The sequence below is a fragment of the Syngnathus acus genome, chromosome 8, assembly GCF_901709675.1.
Source record: "Syngnathus acus chromosome 8, fSynAcu1.2, whole genome shotgun sequence".
NCBI classification, from domain to species: domain Eukaryota; kingdom Metazoa; phylum Chordata; class Actinopteri; order Syngnathiformes; family Syngnathidae; genus Syngnathus; species Syngnathus acus.
Window position 1 is genome coordinate 6,712,475 of NC_051093.1, and position 19,749 is coordinate 6,732,223.

Genomic DNA, 19,749 nt, shown 5'->3' on the forward strand with positions numbered 1-19,749 from the left:
CGTAGCACAATTTATCTACTCAAAGTTCAGAGGGAAACAAACACGGACACTCGAGTTTCTTGTTGAGCCTGACAAGACCTCTTAAGTTGTTAATGGATGTAGCGCAGCTTCCTTTTATTAGAGTCAGCAGAGCCAAGTTCTTATATGTTGCCTGGGTGGAAAAATAAATCACACATCCAATAAATCACGAATAATAACACTTTCTTGAGAGCCTACCGGCACGCTCGCCGTGTGCTTGTCACATTCCCACAAAGTATTTTCCTGTCCATCCCAACACATTTCTTTACCACAATTAAAAGTGACTTTATGCCCCACTGAGTTTTCCATCATAGCGTACTAGAGGCAAAGAAAACAAGGAAAACGCTCATCTTAGCAATATTTAATTCATGTCACTCTGCCTGCGTCTCTCCATCCACTGTCTCTTAGCACAGCTCACTGCCCAATGCTAATGTGAAGTCGAACACAATGGACGATTGTAATGGAATTGTGTTGCTACACTAAAGGAACATTGCTCCATCTTTGTTCATATTTTCAAACTGGAGCCTTGGACCAGTTACCATATTTTCCGGACTATAAGGCGCACCGGACTATAAGGCGCACCTTCAATGAATGGCCCATTTTAAAACTTTGTCCTTATATAAGGCGCACCGGACTATAAGGCGCACCACTAATGCATCATGTCAGATTTTTAATCAAAATCAAATCAATCTCCATTTTATCTTTTTTATTTCAACTTCAGACGCAACAAATTACTTTATAATCACAAAATAATGATCCATAGTCTTTGATTTATGATTCATAGTCTTCAGCGGGCCACTTATGATTGATTTCATGACACAATGCTTCGGGACAGTTTAAATTTAGGAATTTGGTCCATATATAAGGCGCATCGGCTTTTGAGAAAATTTCTGGTTTTTGGGTGCACCTTATAGTCCGGAAAATACGGTAATCCTAATATCCTGAGCTCATTTTCCAATCTATTCTCTTTATCTGTCCCAAGGCATCCCCCAGGGCTCAATGCTAGGTCCTCTTCTGTTCGTCCTCCTCGTGGGAAACACAAGCCATCATCATGTTCATCCTTTGTCAACCTTCTCCACACCAACCAACCTTCTAAAAACATCTGATGCCATACCCAAACTATTCCACTTATCAACATCCAAAATGTCTCCATATCCTTTCATCAGCCTTCGTCTTCCTGTACAGTCCGAGAGGGCAGGAGGTCCATTTTCTTCTTTGCAGCTTGTCTAATTAGATCAAAGTCAGAGCAAGCGAGTGTTGCCTGACCCCTGAGTACAGTGGATTCGTTTTCTAATCCCAAAGCGACTGAAAGTGAAGATGTTGCATCATTATAAAAGTACCTAACAAGCCTACGACATCAATACGTGTAGCTGAATAAAAAAAAAAAATCTATAAACCCACCACAGAAGCAGAAAGACAGATGAAGAGCGGAGAAAATACCAAGTAAAATGAGTAAATACGACGATGAAAATGTCTGCGTGTGCACTTATAGAGTTCCAAAGCAATGTTCAACAATGCCTGTTCAATATTATCATTAAATCTTGCTGATGTCATCTCTGGCAATTAATAAAGCTTCATCTGGCTCCATAGATTTGCTAACAAGCTATCCAGTTCCCATGATCCCTTCCCATTTTTTAAGTTATTTGATCTACCAGAGAGCCTGATAAATTATAATTACTTTTGGGTTCCCCATTTTCCTCCCTTAATTTTACTTTGAGAGTTCTAAAAATTTGAAATAAACTGCTGACTCACTTGAACACCAATTGGTTTGTTGTTTTTGCAATACCAAGTTCCAAAAAAGAAAAACATTTCCAGTTTTCAATCTAAATTATGCCGAGCTGACGAGCCGTGCCGAAAGACTCGTGGCGTTAATCAGCAAAAAAAAGCAACTTGTCGTGAGTACAAGGATTTAGACACAGAATTCTGTGTGAGAGGATAATAAAATCCAAAATGCATGTCTTGAATGAAGCAAGCTTTTTAATTTATCCTCAAACTGATGTCTTTTTCTTCTTCAACAATCACAAAGAGACCTTTCACAATATATGTTATCAATCTATTAGCCAGGCTTAAACCCAGATGACAAAAAGGGGGTCTCTTTAGTCTCGCCATGACCGAGCTCACTCTATATTTATTGGAAGCTTTGCGAGCGACTGACAAAAGAGCGGTCGAGCAGATCAGGAATTTAATTTAAAAATTTGGGGATAACCAACAAGAACCGCATAAGAGAATGATAGGCGGGAAAACATACACAAAGAAGTGTCAGACATTCACAGCCACGACAAACAGATGAGGATTAGCGACGATGTTTGCCAGTTTGCTTATTCTTGTTATGCATGAAAGCTGATACAGCCGTTGCACTCGGGCCAGGCAAACACTTTGCATGGATGTTGGTGGTAAATTGTTTAATCTGCGATGAAGCATTGAATCCAAAGAGCCAGATGAGTTTGACTTGGAGAGAGACCAGCTTGTCTTTGGAGCAAACCTTGATATTCATTCGAGTTTAACAAAAACTAAGAAAAATGGCAGTTAAAATTGGAAAAAAAAATTGAAAATGCTGTAAAAATTGAAACTTTTCATTTTTAAAATGCACTAAAAGGAATTATAAAATTCTAGCACATAAAAAAATATTTTTTTATTTTTAATATTGTTTTTATTTTCTTATTTTTTGTGTCAGTATACGTCCATAAACTGTAAAAAAATTATGCTTTTACAATTGTATTTTATTTTTCTACATTAAATTACATTTATATTCCATGCATCAACAAAAATAAAAATAAATAAAAACGTCAAAAGTCATGTTTTTCCAATGTAATGGAAAGACCCACACCGTAATCTTTGTATTGATATTTTATAATGCAACTCCATCCTTTTAAATCTACTTTATCTCGCAGCTTTTGACCTTCGCAGACTATCATTGTCTGAAAACATTATGTTCATTAGCCAAGGTTGTCAGCACTTTGCTCATCTTCAAAACAAAACCAACGGGGGCGAAGTGTGCTCTGAAGAGACTGACAGCAACTAGTCTAACACGATTGGCCCTTCCATCTTGAGCCCTTATCAATTATTAACAAAACGACACTAGATAAGATAGATTTGATGGAGATGGCTCATAACTTTTCATTTTTACCACGTCAGGTCAAGTCATTCAGCTGATTTCATTACAGGAGAAAGGCCTGTTATAGCTGCCGACCCGACGGCGCTGACAGCATCAAAATGCAGCCAAAGAGAAACCCACTGAATGATGGGACACTCGCCGGGATGGGAAAAGTCAATTATTGCTATTAGAGAGAAATTTCCAGAAATATAAAAACGACAACCGCAAATGGTTCTATTTCGTAACATAAGAAAATAAATAATAAATTAAAATAAATAAAATAAATAAATAAATAAAATGTAGAATTCCCATACATATATGTTCGCAGAATTTTACGAGTGACACACACACAAATTCAAAACAAGGAGCGCTAGGAAAGCTAAGCGTTAAGTGAGAGAAGAAAACTGTGAGAGCAGCATCATGATGTCATTAGACACAAACACGCACAGCCAATTATAGACGCACTCAAACCCGCACTGTGCGAATATTGATGAGTACGTGAACGCAAAAGCAGCACACACACACACACGTTTCTGCAGATGTGTGCGTGTGTGAGGAAGCAGCAGGAGCTCTGGTGCAGCATAGGCAAGATGTGCAAGCGGCATGACAGTGGGAGTTGAGCCAAATGAAAACTAACGGCCCCAAAACGGTAATTGGACATAAATCATGCTGCATTCACTCTCCCCTCAGTCTCTTTTCCGATTTATTTGACACACAACAACACGGTAGAGCATCAGTGTGCATCTGTTTGTGTGTACATGTGTGTAATTATGTTGCCTGAGGGGAGACAGACACAGAAATGGATAAATAATGTTCTTTGATCACACAGACGAACACGAACACACACTTACTACAATCGACATCAACACTGCCGCAAAAAAACTTTTTCAGCCTCAAGCGGTCTCATCGCCGTGACAACAAGGTACATGCACGCATATTTGCATCCACAATTGAGTCGTATGGCAAAACTCCAGTTTCATATATTTAGAAAATATTCCGACTGTCAGACTTTTTTTTTTTTTTATTATTTAAAAGGTAACTAAAGGATAAACGCATTGAAATTGAGGGTGATAACTATGTTATGAGCAGTTCTTAAACTCAGCAAGTTCAGCCATTGCGGCCTTCAGAAAGAAAAGTTGGAGAGATAGAAAAAAAAAAGTAAAAACATTTCTTTGTGTGAAAGAAAAAAAGTCCGATTTTAAGTATGTGAATAAACTATTCATACCGCACGGCACTATTCAATGATGTGCCAGGAAAAAAAAAAAAATGCACAAATGTGTTCCCAGAAGCTCATTCTTTTTCATCAAATGTGTCATAATTAACATTTTTTTGAAAGTTATTGGGTAATTTGGCTTATGCTTTTGAGTCTGTAAACTTGTGATCATGTTGGGCTGATTAGTTTTATTTTACTGCTAGATTTTATTCAGTGAAAAGATTTCCATTAAAGTGTATTTCATGTCAAAGTATTAAGTCATTTTTTGACTACTATAAAACATTTTGCAAATTAGGAACCAGCTGGCTTGTCAAAAAATGATGTGAGCTATGTGATATAACAATATTTTCCGTACCTATCCGGTTTGAAAACAATTTTGTCAATTATGTCAACCTAGACAGACATCAACCCACACAGTCAAAACATTGAAAGAATGAGGGCGTGCAATAATTAAAGCGTTGATGCAAGAAAGCAAGAAAAAAAACTCAAACATGCATCCAGAGAGTCAAAATAAAGAGCATAAAGAAAAAAACAAAAACATGAAAATAGTAGTGGATGCTTCTAACAATCTCACTCGGTGATTTAAAAGAAAAAAAAGTATATATTATTTAACAAAAAGGTTAGTAGATGTTTGGAAGTGACAAAAAATAAAAGCAAAAAAAAAATATAAAAAAAAGGCATCTCATTTTTTTGAAGGGGGAAATGGTCTCCAATCAAAATCTCGAGAGTTTCAACTCAGTTAAGAGATTTAGCCCCCATGTGACAGGAAGAGGAAAAACTCACTCACATGTGCATACATGAAGTGCAAAGCCAATAAATCATAAACGCGGTGAAATTTCACGCACACAGCATGAAGGCGTAATCAGCAAGAGACAAACACACTGAGGATCTTACAAGGCGGAATCAGTGGAGGCGAGCGTCGCCTTATATTTCACATGAGGATTAGGAGGGAAAATCCGACTCTACTACTTTCACTTGAGATGGAAAACATATAGAAAGCCCCCCTACCCCCTTCCACCTATAGCGTATAAAGATTAAGGAGGCAAGGCGATGTAGGGAAACCGGCAAAGGCAACGATTCATCACAGTGCACGCTGGGAGGATTGTGTGATGGCTTCATGTCGGAGCACATATTTTAACAGCTAGCTAGTTCTACTATGACAAAAAAAAACTAATTATCCTTAAATGTTTTGACTGCTTCAAATTTAGCTTACCGTATTTTCCGCACTATAAGGCGCACCTAAAAACCTCCAATTTTCTCAAAAGCCGACAGTGCGCCTTATTAAAGATTAAAAAAAAAACATATATAATCCGGTGCGCCTTATATATGGACCAATATTGAGCCACTACGGCAGGCGTGTCCAAATATATGGATTTATACAGGACTGTCTCAGAAAATTAGAATATTGTGATAAAATTCTTTATTTTCTGTCATACAATAAAAAAACAAAAAGTTAATTAATAAAAGGCTTGCAATATTCAGTTGATTTGTAATGAATCCAGAATGTATGCCATTTTTGGTTTTTTTAATTACATTACAGAAAATTAAAAACTATCACAATATTCAAATTTTCTGAGACAGTTCTGTATATGGACAAAGTTTCAAAATGGGCCATTCATTGAAGGCGCGCCTTATAATCCGGTGCGCCTTATATATGGACAAAGTTTTAAAATGGGCCATTCATTGAAGGTGCGCCTTATAATCCGGTGCTTATAGTGTGGAAAATACGGTAATAATTTTTTCAAAAGACGCCATCATAACACTGGCCACTAAAAAGTTGATGTATCAGGTCTGATGGAATCACCACAAACACAAATATGACTCACAGGAATTCCACACGACTATACGGGGAAGATAAATAGGAGCTTAACCTAGAGGCAAAAGGGGATATATGTGTGGGTGTCGAATACACTAGCCAAATGGAAGCCATGACATCACACGCCATGACATTTGGAAATAAAGCTCATCAATGGGCTATGAGGGGAGGAAGCCAAACAGAAAAAAAAAAGCACACAAAGGTGTGGGTTGAACACATGAAAGTGGATAATTCCTCGCTTGTCTGCGCCTGCAGAAAAAAAAAAACTTGCAGTGTCAAAGAGCTGAATCGTTTCACTCAGAGGATATGAGTCTTGCAAGAATTTGTGTTTACTCTTGCAAGAGGCATCGTGTTTGCTATGTGCCAATCAGAACTTTGGGTAATTCCTTTCCCTTCAGCCTCGCCTCTGGTCCAAGGGATTATTATCCTTCCGCCCTTCATTTCTCTGCTTCGTCGCTCCACCTTTGTCACACTTCTCCCTCCCTCCTTCAACCTTAAAAGTAGGCATGTTTAAAACTGCGGGATCAATAACCGATTAGCACAGTAACTTTAAGACATTTGTATATTTACTGTAAACAAAAGACTTTGTTGCTTAAAGGTCCGTTTGTTTTGTAAAAATGAATAAAATATTGTGAATAAATAAATAAATAAATAAATACATTATAAATAAATAAATAAATAAATAAATAAATAAAGAAATAGTTTTATTGTGGGCCACAATATTTGGAGCAAGATGAAGGCCAGGAGTCCATCTCATAGGGGTTTGATGAAGTCAGCATTTCACATTAATGATAAAAAAAAATAATTGAGTACTTTTTATATTAAATGCATATGACCACAAAAAAAACAACTAGCGCCCTTCACTGTACATGACAACATAATGGTCCAACAAACACCCAAATTTGCAGCATAGGCAGGTGTTTGTGCACCCTTGCATAACATTTTCACCAAGCGTCAAACATGTTTTCCGACCTTTAACTCCTGCTTTGGAATGCCTGAATTCATTTCAACCTGTGCGCATTCATTCGGCAGAAACTAAAATAACATTTTCTCAACTCAAATGTCTATTGACCCATTTGAATACCTTTTTGGTGTAACTTACCTTTCCCGCTTGCCCTTCGCCACATATCCAATATTTGATCATTCATAGCAGCCTACCTTATCCGCCATGATCATGGACGAGCCTCCATGAATGCCCAGGATGGGTATGAGCGTCTGCGAGGAAATAAAATCCAAAATCTGGGCGATGGCCTCCTGGTCCGTGCCATCCCCAAACACCACACCGTGGATCTTTGTCCCGGACATCAGGTCACACATGTGGGTGATGATGCTTTTGGGGTCCGTCTCGTTCACGAGCAGACTGACCACATTGACGTCAATAGGTTCCTCTTTCCCCCACAGCGCCCGGATGTCTCGGTCCGAGATGTAGCGCGTGCGGCCCAGGATCACGGCGATATTTAGGACCGGCACTTTCTCGGCGGCACCTCCACTTCGCTGCTTTTGAGCTACCACCGGGTTGGTGATATAGGTCACCACCACCAGTAGAGCTAGGGAAAGCAGCACAGCATGACCCCCGCTGCCACGGGCCCAACCGCTGCTCCTTCTACTCCTCCTCTTGCTTCTGGTGCTGCTGAGGGACATACTTCCGAAACCACTTCAGCCCCTGCACGGAAGAAAAGAACATTTGTCAGAGTAGGCTTCTTTTAAGGAATGGTGGGACACATATATGAGTGGGGGATGGCTTGAGAGAGACATTCAAGATGACTAATAAGTTTTCCGGTCGCAGTCACGACTACCTAGGTAGGATGATTCAAACGGAGGCTGCTTGGGTATGCAATATGTGACTTATGAGGGTAATAACTGGCGTTTACACGCTTGATTTCAAATAGGGAACCAAAGCGGTCTTCACATTAGTGACAAGTAGAATTCTTTTTTTTTTCTCCAGAATCGGGTCCCAGAATCGGTAATGGAATCAAAATAAGTCTTATGAAATAGGAAAGTAGTGAAGTAAATCGGTGTCAACTGATTCACTGACTGTGAGACACGGTGGTGGTGGGGGAGGAGCTAAATCTAGTCTGGGTCGTTAGTGGAAATTAGTCATGACCAGAGGCAACACTATTAGACATAATCATAATAATTTATATTTCAAGGTAACAAAAAAAAGCAAAAGAAAAAATGGTTTGGTGGTTGTCATACTTGCGTAAAGGGATAAAATTTTGATAGCTTAATTAAAGTTACTGAGTCGGAATGTTACCTTTCAAAATTCAAGGTTACCTCCACTAATTAATTTTCCCAACCAAATCCGCTCGTGAAAAACGGTTCCATCATGTTCCTGAGGTGGTACAGATGTGTGGTGAGGGCTTTGTCTGAAAAGTATGATAATGTGATGAGACGGCGTTTGAATCAATATGACAGAGCCAGGTAAGACATGTAAGGATGACATCAGCGACTCTGGACCAACCAGGGCAGAAAAGTACATCGACATCATCGTCTCACATGCTCCACAATTTACACCTTCATCCCCCTCGAGAGACACCCAATGCTCACAGAGCATGAAAGATTGAACCTCTGAGCGAGCGAGAGAGCAAGATGGCGAGATTGTTGTGCAGGTACTGACAATTTACAGACACGGTGACGGGTCGACATATTTTGGTGTCATCGCACAACCAGTTTGGGTCTTTTATCACATCTGATAAAATTAAAGATGGGATCACAGGTTTATAATCAACATAGATTCTAATTTCCGTTCACAGGAGCGATAGCAGGCCTAAAAAGTCTCGGGAGCGACCGTGTGGGTTTTGCAGTCATCAATGAATCAGTTTGACCCCTGTGAAGTATAATTTTGTTTACAACTATGGCCGCGGTCTAGCTCTAATGACGCTGTGATTATTTTCCCAGTGACGGGTGAATCAATCATTGACACAATTACTTTTCCCCATGCAGTGAAAGCAACGGAGGTGCTTACCCTGAGTGCAAATTTTCCAAAAGACTTTCTTTTCTTTTACTTGCATGATCTTGTTCGATCACATGACTCTGTTCGACTAATCTAATGTAACTACCGTATTTTCCGGACCATAAGGCGCAGCTAAAAACCAAAAATTTTCTCAAAAGCCGACAGTGCGCCTTATAGTCCGGTGCGCCTTATATATGGACCAAATTCCTAAATTTAAACTAGCCCGAAGCATTGTGTCATGAAATCAATCATAAGTGGCCCGCTGAAGACTATGAATCATGAATCAAAAAGACTATGGATCATTATTTTGTGATTATAAAGTAATTTGTTGCGTATGGAAGTTGAAATAAAAAAGATAAAATGGAGAATGATTTGATTTGGGTTAAAAATCTGACATGATGCATTAATGGTGCGCCTTATAGTCCAGTGCGCCTTATAGTCCGGAAAATACGGTACTACCACAGCCCGACATATAAGTTTTCAAAGTGACCTATTTACACGTCAGAAATGCTTCTGACTATATCTTCCATATTTCTAATAACAAATTCTTAAGTCTGCTTAAAATAAAACGCTCCAAACGGCCGTAAAAAGAGAACAACGCTGCCATGCCAGCATGCTGAGCTGGGCAAAAAAAAAAACTGTCCAATGAAGAACAAGCTAGTGATCCATTAAAATATGTGCGCTTCAAATTCCAATACAGTGTCAGCATTTGGCTCAGGACAAGTCTGCGGCATCACATCGGAACTTCCGAAATTTATAGGGAGGAAAAAATGAGCCGAGAAAGTTGTAAAAAAGGAACCCAATCGCTCACATGCTAGGAACAAGAAAGAAAAGTGAGCCAAATGGGATTGAAGCAGTATGGCGTCACACAAAGGCTCCCCTACTTTTGGCAAAACAACAGTGGAGCCATGTTTGGCAGGCACGGCTGTAATCATGGATACCAGTCACGCAAACACACTGCCACCAAAATGAAGGAAGCAGTGTGAACACACACAGGGAACATCATCGCTCTATATGACTCCGCCTCCACAAAACCTATTTTCTAGTTCACACATAACCAGCTTAGATCTGCATCAATAATTCAACTTGCATTATCTTTACATGATGATTAATATGACCGCACATGATCGTTCTCGTATCTTCCTAGTCTTATCCTCGATACATTTATGATTTATTTACAAAGTCTAAGCCAAGATGGTTAATATCGGTGGATGTTTTACTCAGCCAGGTAATTTTATGGCGTGATCCGTATCAAGTGTGTGGCACTCCAAGCGAGGTCAGAGGTAACTCATTTCGCAGCCTTTGTCCTTCCCTGGGTGAGACTCAATAAGCTCCCAGGTCAGATCAGTTGTAATTCGTCCATCTTTCTCTGGGTGAGGGCCAGCCGGATGTGGCTGGATCATTTCCAACTAGGGCCGCCCGAGGGTTTCACCTGAATCAGATGACTTTAGCACCTCGGCTGAGTAGCATCTCTTCTCCAAGCAAGCTTGAAATTGACATATACATTAGAAGACAATTTTAAGATCCTAAAGAAACAATGGATTGCTTTGAAACTGAGGATCACAGGGTGTGATTCAGTGGTGGGGATCCTCGTAACTGCTACTAGCAATAAATCACTAGACTGCATGTTACAGTTCACTGAGAAAAGGCCTCCATCCACATCAATACAAAATTATCCAAGCCATGTCTTGAGGTCCTCTACATCCATCTCTGACACTTTTTTTATTTTTATTGTAGCGCCTACCGCCATGTTTGCTGAAACAAACAACAACCACAAGAATGATTTCAATGAAGAATCAATTTTTTTTTGGGGGGGGCAGCAGTGGCAATACAACTTCGAGGTGTTCGCTACAGATGTCGCCCTAATACATGTGTGAAGTACTTTGCATAGCTAAAGAGGTTTGCGCAATGGGCAGACATGTTGAGGCGTAACAGACGATTACTTCCGCTGGGCTTGTCGTGGGTGCTAATGCACATTACGCAGAGCAGATGGCAGAGAACCAAAGTACGGGCAACAGAAGAAAGAAGTTCACTTACAATGCATATACATTTAAATGCCAAAGTTAAAATGAGCATTTTTTTCAACCCACTACAAAACTGATCCGATTACACAAGGAGCACCAATAAAGTTTTTTACGGTGCTTTGTAGAACCTTCAATAATAGGAGATCTTCAAAATAACGATATCAAAATAAAACAATACTCGGAAGAGAGTTTAATCTAATCGTCTGTAATCCAATTCAAAATAGCTGCAAGGAAGCTAATTTTATTGTCGTCTTAAATTAGTTTTCAGTTGGGATTTCAAATGATTAATTGGCCTAATGTTATTAGTTTACCACAATTAACACAAAAGGCAGTTTGGATCATTGGTGTGATGATTCCATTGAACACGGTTTCGAATTGAAGCAGTTAGTTGCAACTTCAGAGTAGAGTCATCAAATAATTTAACCTGTGCTAATTGGACATCGTTTTGCGTTTGCTCCATGTTGACTTGCACTCATGTCATTCATGAATTATTTCGCATTTAATGACATTACAGTTGCAGACAAGTTTGGAGGCTATAGAAATGATGCCGCAGTGTTGCTTAGCCCAAAAAAAAAAAAAAAAGAAAAGCAATTGTTTCTTTCCAGAGTGCTTTCTGAGGGTCTGGCTCGGAGGTTACGCGTCATAAAATATATGGAACACGGTAACTACATCCCTTCTGTCGACTCCATTGGTGGAATTAGTGGTCTTCAAGGAAATGATTTGCCGCTTTGCATTATATACATTGGGATTTGATGAAAGCTTCTCAAGCTCTACTTTTTTCTCAGGTAAGCAGGAAAAGCAGAAAGCAAAAGGCTTCGGTGTTTGGCCCCATTTATACATGGGGGGGAGGTGTTAATACTTTATTTCCTTTTTCTGTCAAAGAAATATGGATTGGCCCTCCATGGGCTGCAGCTGACGCCTAGACTGAGGGGGAGGAGGAGAGAACTGCGCTTCTACAACGTGACTAGAGCCCGAGAACAGGGGATGATGAGAAGAGGGGAGGTTCAATTCGGTTCAATCAAGACAACACAATACAAGAACGACCCCTGCTGGTCAATAAAAGGACTGCATTCTCCCTCCGCGGGTGAGACACTTGTGTCGACTTAAAACATGTTTTAACACCCATAAACGATTCCACTGGCGTTAGATAAATTGCTCGGAACTGAAATAGAGTAGAAAGTAAGAAAACAAATCACATTATTGTCAATGATTCTCGGAATGAGTCGTGCGTGAATCAAAAGTTGTCCCAGAAAGATGAAATAAACAAATTTAGATGTAAAGTGGAGAATTCAATCATTCCCTTTAATTTTCTTTAGTAGTTGATCTATATTTCTTTGAGTAGTCCACAGTTTTATGGAGTTGGACGCTTCACATGAATGAAGACGAATTTGCGCAACCGTACGTGAGATGCGTGTTTTTGGATTTTACGTTTCCAATCAGGTGAATCGCTACAATGATTTTCAAAGATTAATATACATACAAGCCTACAAGGGGTGTTGTTACATTGATGCGCCTCCAAGCAGCCTGCGCTCTCTTCACTGCGCAACTGGATGAAATATGAGCTAATTACCAGCGCCATGCTGAGAATATATATCTTTTTTTTTCATTTGCAACATTGATTAGATTCTTTTCCTTTCTGATGAATTAAAATCAGACTCTTGTGGTGTGGTTTAGTGCCGCACTTTGGCTTGGGGGACTCCTGTGGGGGAACCCGCAGAGCCAGAGCGCATCGGCAACGGGGGTAGAAGGTGTTGCATGGGAGCCCCACGGTGCAACATTGCGAGAGAATAAAAACTACTTACAACATCTCCCTTCCCCAGAGCTCCAAAATAGTAGCGTGAGATGACATTGCAACAGTCCCCTCTTGCCTCTGAGAACGCGTGCAGCCTCGGATGGTGCTCACTCTCAAACACTGCACAGCAGGAGGGGGGGGGACAAAGCACCCGATATCTGGAAAGCGATAATTTCCACCGTGTCCCCCAAAAATGACAAGAATGGAAAGAAATCCCACGGTGTTCTCACTTTGTGACGGCGCCGCTGCAAAGAACATTAATGTTGTAGTAATCCAATCTTCATTGTGCGTGCGCCTGCGGCTGATTCTCCACTGCAATCTCTGCCGGCCCCGCGCATGATGGGGGGCTCAAGCAGCCTCTATGAGATCACAGGTCTCGGTATCCGAGCTGTCATTGCCGTCCCGGGGCTGAGGAGAAGGGATGAGGCAGGCTGGACGCGCACATTCGTGGACCAGTAGAGAGCTCCTGCAGCCCGCAGAGCGTGCATGCATGGGACACGCTTTCTCTTGCTCGCTCCCTCCCTCCCTCTCTCTCTCGCTACCTCGTCGTGCGCGTTTGTGTTTATGTGATGTGTGCACTGAATGTGCTCTGGTGCGTGAGTCTATTCCTCCATGCGCGCTCACTGCAGATACGGAGGCAGCTGGACTCTTGGTGCTTCTCTCCCATCTTCTCCATCAGGATGACGAGAGTTGGGGAAACGGCGTAAACCCCTCATCCTCTTTTTCCCCGCATGCAACCACATTGTTTCGGTGAAGGGGAAAAAGATGTCTTTGGAGAATTTTTTTTATGGAGTCAATTCAGCTGGAAAGTGGAGCACATGCAGCAGAGCTGATAAATGGTGCAAAGAAGCAATGGTGCATAGAAAAGGGATCAATGCTGATCAAAGTCAACGACTGCGTCTTGAGTACTGAGCATGGAAGGGCTTCATGAATTCACCATAATGGGTGTTGAAACAACTGCAAGACGTGAACATTCATTTTGTTGGCATCTGAAGTCGCTTTTAAAAAAAAAAGATCATGCAGCATTTCAATTTTATTGACCTATTAGTGTTTTACTATTCTAAACAGGAGGGATGCATTTGAAATAGATGAACCATTTGTCAACTTACATTTGAGCTGGTATTAGAGGAATGAGATGCCTAAATGGAATTATTAGGAGGCCAACCGTAGTAATGCCACACACACACACACACACACAACCTGTATGCAGCAAAGTTGTGTAAAATGCCACGTGGTTTCGACAGCTCACTAGAACCTCATTACAGCGGATCCCACATCACATTACAGCTTGGCATTACAAAAATATTACAACCGCACCGCCCAAACAGAAACACACACTAAAGGTCTGCACCAGTTCCCATCGATTCGATTAAATTGATTTCTTCTACAGGCACAACAAACCGCAAATTAATGAGATGGCAAAGCTTGATTCAAATGTGATGTTAAGAGTAATATTTATTCTCACTGCAAACCTGGTGTGTCCATGTCAGTCAAGGTCCCTCAAGAAGTTGTTAATGGGGACCACAGAAATATCTACTCCTGGACAACCAGTGTTTGTATATGTGGCCGCTGACTTATTTGCAGTTGACAATGCTGGGGGGTGTGTGTCTGTGACAGCCGCAAACGTCTATGTGTTCGTGTGTGTGTGTGTGTGTGCATAACATACGGTGGCAGTGGGAGTGCGAGTGTTCCCAGGTCACCAAACAGCTGTCGGGGAGACGGAATGGCCGTAAGGGTTTTGCAGTGTACACACACACGCACTCCCACGCAGAGTTCCCTGCGCTTTCCTCCAAAGCAGTAATGTGATGAATCGATTACTGTTTAATGACTCCCTTTCATGTATAAATATGAAAAATAGAGGCCCTTTTGTTGAAATTATACATACACTATTTCGATCTATTCATCTCTATTTTATTCTCTTAGGAGAGAACCTCATATTCGAGTGATAAAAAAAAAATGAGAAGGAAATGCAAGTGTTTGAAGTGTATTTATTATTTATTTTATAAAAATGTATATATGCAGTGCAGGACTGTAGACTGTTGCTAAAAAATAATAAATAAATAAATACATAAATAAATACATAAATCCCAAAAATCACATCAAATTGGCATAACTAAAGTGCAATGTTAGATGACATCAGATTAGGCAGACAGCAGTTTATGCAGGATTATGGCTGCAACTTTGATTATCCACTGACCAGACTATAAATAGCAATGGCTGAACTATGAATATGAGGGTGTTGTCTGTAGTAGTAAAGAGGCAGAACTAGCTCTTCCCATTATTGGTAACTCATTTAGTGAATCATGAAGGCTGCAGCCTTGGGTTGAAATCCACTACAGATGACTGCATAGCAAGGAAAATGACTTTTAGGCCAGCTGCATGTGGACAATAGTCAAGATCACCGTATGCATTATAGTTATATCACAGATATGTGTTAATGACAATAAAGGTTATTCTTATTTTACAGAACTGTGTAGTGATTCTTACATTTTACTGGGCGCAGGAAACAAGTCCCAGTGCAGTTCAAGGTCTTGCCAATGTTCCGCTTTTACCTCTGAAACACTCAAATCACAGATCAAACTCAAAGGAAACAAATGTTCACGTTTGCGTGAACCTGATGAAGCTGGAACAAACTCTTTTTGCCTTTCTTAATATCGGGAATAGACGTTTCAGCACCGGACAGCGACACTTCCGCCTATCCGAAGAGGGCACTCAGATAAACGCTTGTCAACACAGACAGCATCCCCCAAGCAATATAAAATCAGTTGTTGGGTGGAACTAACACAGACTGACTGTGCGACCACAAAAAGAAAAAGATAATATTGATTTTGGACTGTATGCCTCTTTCCATAGGAGCAAGTCTCAATGCAGAATCAAATACAGACGTTCATAATAAATGAAAAATAATTTCTCAACTAAGGAAGCTCCAGATTTTTCACTTGCTTCTTGTATGTCTGTCTACACGATTTGCTGCATCATTTGTGTTCAAGTTGCTTAATAACTACCGGAACATCAAGGTTAGTTTTTGTGTCGTCCACAAAATGGCTACATAGTTGAATTACCATCTTTCCGACATTACTCATCCAAATTTCAAAACTCCCATTGACAAAAAAAAAAGTCGAATTGACTTGTATTGGAAGAATCTCATTCAAACTATAATGTTATGGCTCAAGGTGAGTGTGTGCGATGACAGCGTTCAAATGGCAAAAGTAGGTGATGAAGTGCAAATGCAGGCTGGAACCGGGCAAAAGGCTTGTGAGGAGAAGAGGAGATAAGCATGCAGACACATACACGATGGAGATGAGTAGGAGCCAATCTTTTAAAGTCACACTTCAAAGAAAGTTTAAGCCCAAAAAAGAGAGCTGCTTCTTTAGTGGACACTGCTGAAGTCAGCCTCATCACTTTAGCTCTGACTAGTGTCAGATATGGGGGAGCAGAGCTGCATTTTAAATCAGCACTTTGCTTGTTAGGGAGACCCGATGTCCATTACAAACACAGAACGTGTGTTTGTTTTTAATAGATTAAATCTCCCACAGTGAAGTAATGAAATTAATATTGCCTGTTACAAATAAAAGTCAAAGAATTCATACAAGGACACAATCATTCATTTTAAATGTTTGTTCTTGAAATACTACCGTATCCGAAAAAAAAAGCCACTCAAGTATTGGGAGATCAATCAAACAAGACCAGAAGCCGAGATTTGAACCTCCAACCTCATAAAATGTGCTTTCTAGTACCCTGTATAAATAATTGACGCTCAAATACTGCCATCTAGCGTTCAAAAGTTAAACTGCAGTGACCAATGACCCAATTTCAAACAGTGACTCAACTACTGCAATAATATTACTTGGCCTAATAATGACAATGATCATTAGTTTTGCCCAGTAGTTGCATTCTAAAGATTTTTCAAGAACATTTTCAAGAACTTCAAGGTTGTTTTTTTGTCCCTGTAATGAAATTTCAAATAAAAGGGCGATTGTTAGTTTTACCTTGCAAGACACGCTGCGCCTCTCGTCCATGTCTCCACAATGTTCATCGACCCAAAAGGCTGCTTGTCGTTTCACTTTCCATCAAAAGAAAACAATTATTATGATGATAGATCCATATATTCCACTGGTGGATTCCAAAAACGGTCCAAAGCAATCATCCGTGCATGCAGCAAAAAGTAGGCTCTTGCCCTTTCACCCCGTTTGAAAAAACACTTCCACCTGTGCTGACGTGCCACACCCTCATCACATGACAAATATTCCACATAGAAATTAATTTACCAGGAAATAACCAATGCAATTAACCACATTTGATTTTTTTGTAGTTATCATTGGAAATATGGAAATACCAATTGACGGTGTTTTCTATTAATCAAACAGCATTCCATCATTATGTGTAATTGTGTGATATCATCCCATGTAAGGTGTCATATAATAACAGCTACTTTTCACATCTCTTGGAATAAAGTGTGGTTGGATTAAAAAAACAGACAAAATGTTTCATTTCAATGAAAAAAACTATTTTTTTTTTTCTTTAATCGACAGGGAACATCTTCCAGGACAGTGAGGCCGTCACACAAAAATCATCAAAGATACAATATGGAGAGTGCCTCCCCTTTCCCTTCCCTCGCTCGCTCGATCAGGGGTGGAAATAACTTTATTGCAGACTTTCTCAAGACACCCACTCCCCTCTTTATAAGGCCTGGGGGTTAAAGGGGTGACTGGGCCAGCCACTCAAAGGGGTGTGAGGAGGGACAAAAAGACGTCGGGGTGGTTTGTCCCATTCTGATTTCCAAAGATTTCTTCTGAATCATTCTCGTATTGAGGCTGTTAGAGCACATAAGGGCTTCGGCTAGTCCTAAGTCAAATATATATTGTATCAAGTCACCACTTTGTAAAGTTCTAATATGTGGAGAGTATGAGGAGGAGAAGCTAAAAAATATTCACCTTAACTATTAAAGAATGTTAGTTCTGAAGAACAGGACCAACAGATTTCCATGTTTTGCTATAAAACTGTAAAATGAGGAAGTGTCCTCATACAGCAACCACCCAGTATTGCATTGGACAATAAAGAATTAGGTCTTTTTTTTTTTTTGTATGATATCAGATACCAATTAATTAGAGCCCAGTGCTTAGGTAGTCAGTCTACAAATGGAAACAGTTGAATATTCAAATATTAAAAGCTCTAAAACATCCAGATAATTATTTCCCATTCTTTTTTTTTTCTTCTTCTAAATTAGAACATGCAATAGTCCTAAACTGCTTCCTCAAAAACAGGAGTTAAAAACTGAGATCCAAAGATCTGTAAATTGTAAAAGATAATAATTTACCCCCAAAAAATGATGCAGTCACTCTACCAAACCAAGAAGTTTGCTTATGGCAAAATGTAGATTAGATCGGACTGCATTAGGTCCAACAAGACTTAAGACCTCGCATGAGCAACAATCTGTGCAAGAAGACATGAAAACAAAACAGAACATTTGGTAAGATAGTGTTTGAGCAACAAATCCGAGTCCATCGTTTAGCAACAATATCTTCATATCATATTTCAATCGTCCATGAGCCATTTATATTTTAGACCGTACATACATATAAAGAACAAACTCCAAGAACAAATAAGCCATGGTCACAGATTGACCTGCAAGACTTAAAAAATATGACTTGTTCTTAATTTCCTTGTCTGAAACCACAAACAGTATTTTTTTATGTTCAAATTCACGACTGGAGAATAGCAATGGAACAGTAAATGAAGACTCAATGATAATCTATGATCACTGGCGGAGATAAGATTTTTTTTCCTTGAGGGGGCCATGGAGGGGGCAAAGATATGGGGGTCTACAAAACCTAAAAAAATTTACAAAGCCCAAAAATTCTTCAGAAAATGCTGATTAAGATTCATTATTTTTTTTTCTTTTGGTTAGCAGTGGAAATGTGGGGACAAAAAATCCTGGATAAATTGGAAAATACACAAAAGCCTGGTCTGGCACCTGGGGGAGTCCAAGCACCCCCACAGGCCCCGCTCTAGCTCCGCCACTGATCAGACCCTTTGAAAAGATAAACAAATACAATTTCAAATTTTAAGGCATTATTTTAAATTTTTCTCATTTTCTAATTGAAGGAAGAATGGCTACAAATGACACAATCCAGACATACTGTATGACGCTTGACAATTATCATGACTTGTTATAATAATTTTGCAAACATCTGTGTTCAACTTCATTGTTTTTTTTTTACTTACTCATTAATTTCCTTAAACAATTTATAAATATTCTGCTTATGACTATGGACAAAATGAAATATTATACAGTATATACATATTGTGCTTTGCCATGTACTGTTTGGCTTAGGATTTTGTTCTTTTTGACTGCCCGTTTAGTTTGTGGCCATTACATCCAAAAAGCTTGGTGCAATGTGTTTTCACAAGAATTAAGCAGAACACTAAACAAAAAAAAACAAAAAGAATGAAGATGATTTTAAAATCTATTTCCTAACAATATGAGCATCATTGCGGCTGTGTGAGTCCTGCTCTAACATACCCCACAAACATGCTGCTTTGAAAATGCTTTGAAATATTTTGCCACACAAAAAAAGAAGAATTTCACCAATAAAGCATTTTCAAGTATGTGATGACAACTAAATGAAGCTCCATTCCTCATCAAATAATTCTCTCAGTCGCTCTCTCTGCTTACAATAAAACAATTGGTAGTTAAGCCTGAGCGTCTGGAGAAATTTACAGTACATTACGCTGCTACCAGCCACTCTCTGCATGCAAAAGGCCAGAAGTACCATCAACTGCCAATCCTCCTATAAAAATTCATATCATAGTTCTGACGGTATGTATAAACATGTGGT

At 39.7% G+C, this 19,749-nt stretch overlaps 1 protein-coding gene across 1 annotated transcript in view; it reads right to left on the bottom strand.

Annotated features, from left to right (window-relative positions):
- grin2aa (glutamate receptor, ionotropic, N-methyl D-aspartate 2A, a) overlaps positions 1–13,554 on the bottom strand; it is a 69,726-nt gene extending 56,172 nt beyond the window's left edge. The window contains exons 1-2 of the mRNA XM_037256279.1: positions 12,921–13,554; positions 7,300–7,804 (exon numbers count right to left, since the gene is read on the bottom strand). Coding sequence (XP_037112174.1) covers positions 7,300–7,782 — 483 coding nt within the window. The 5' untranslated portion in view covers positions 7,783–7,804; positions 12,921–13,554. The remainder of the gene's footprint in view (positions 1–7,299; positions 7,805–12,920) is intronic.
- Positions 13,555–19,749: the final 6,195 nt, after the last annotated feature.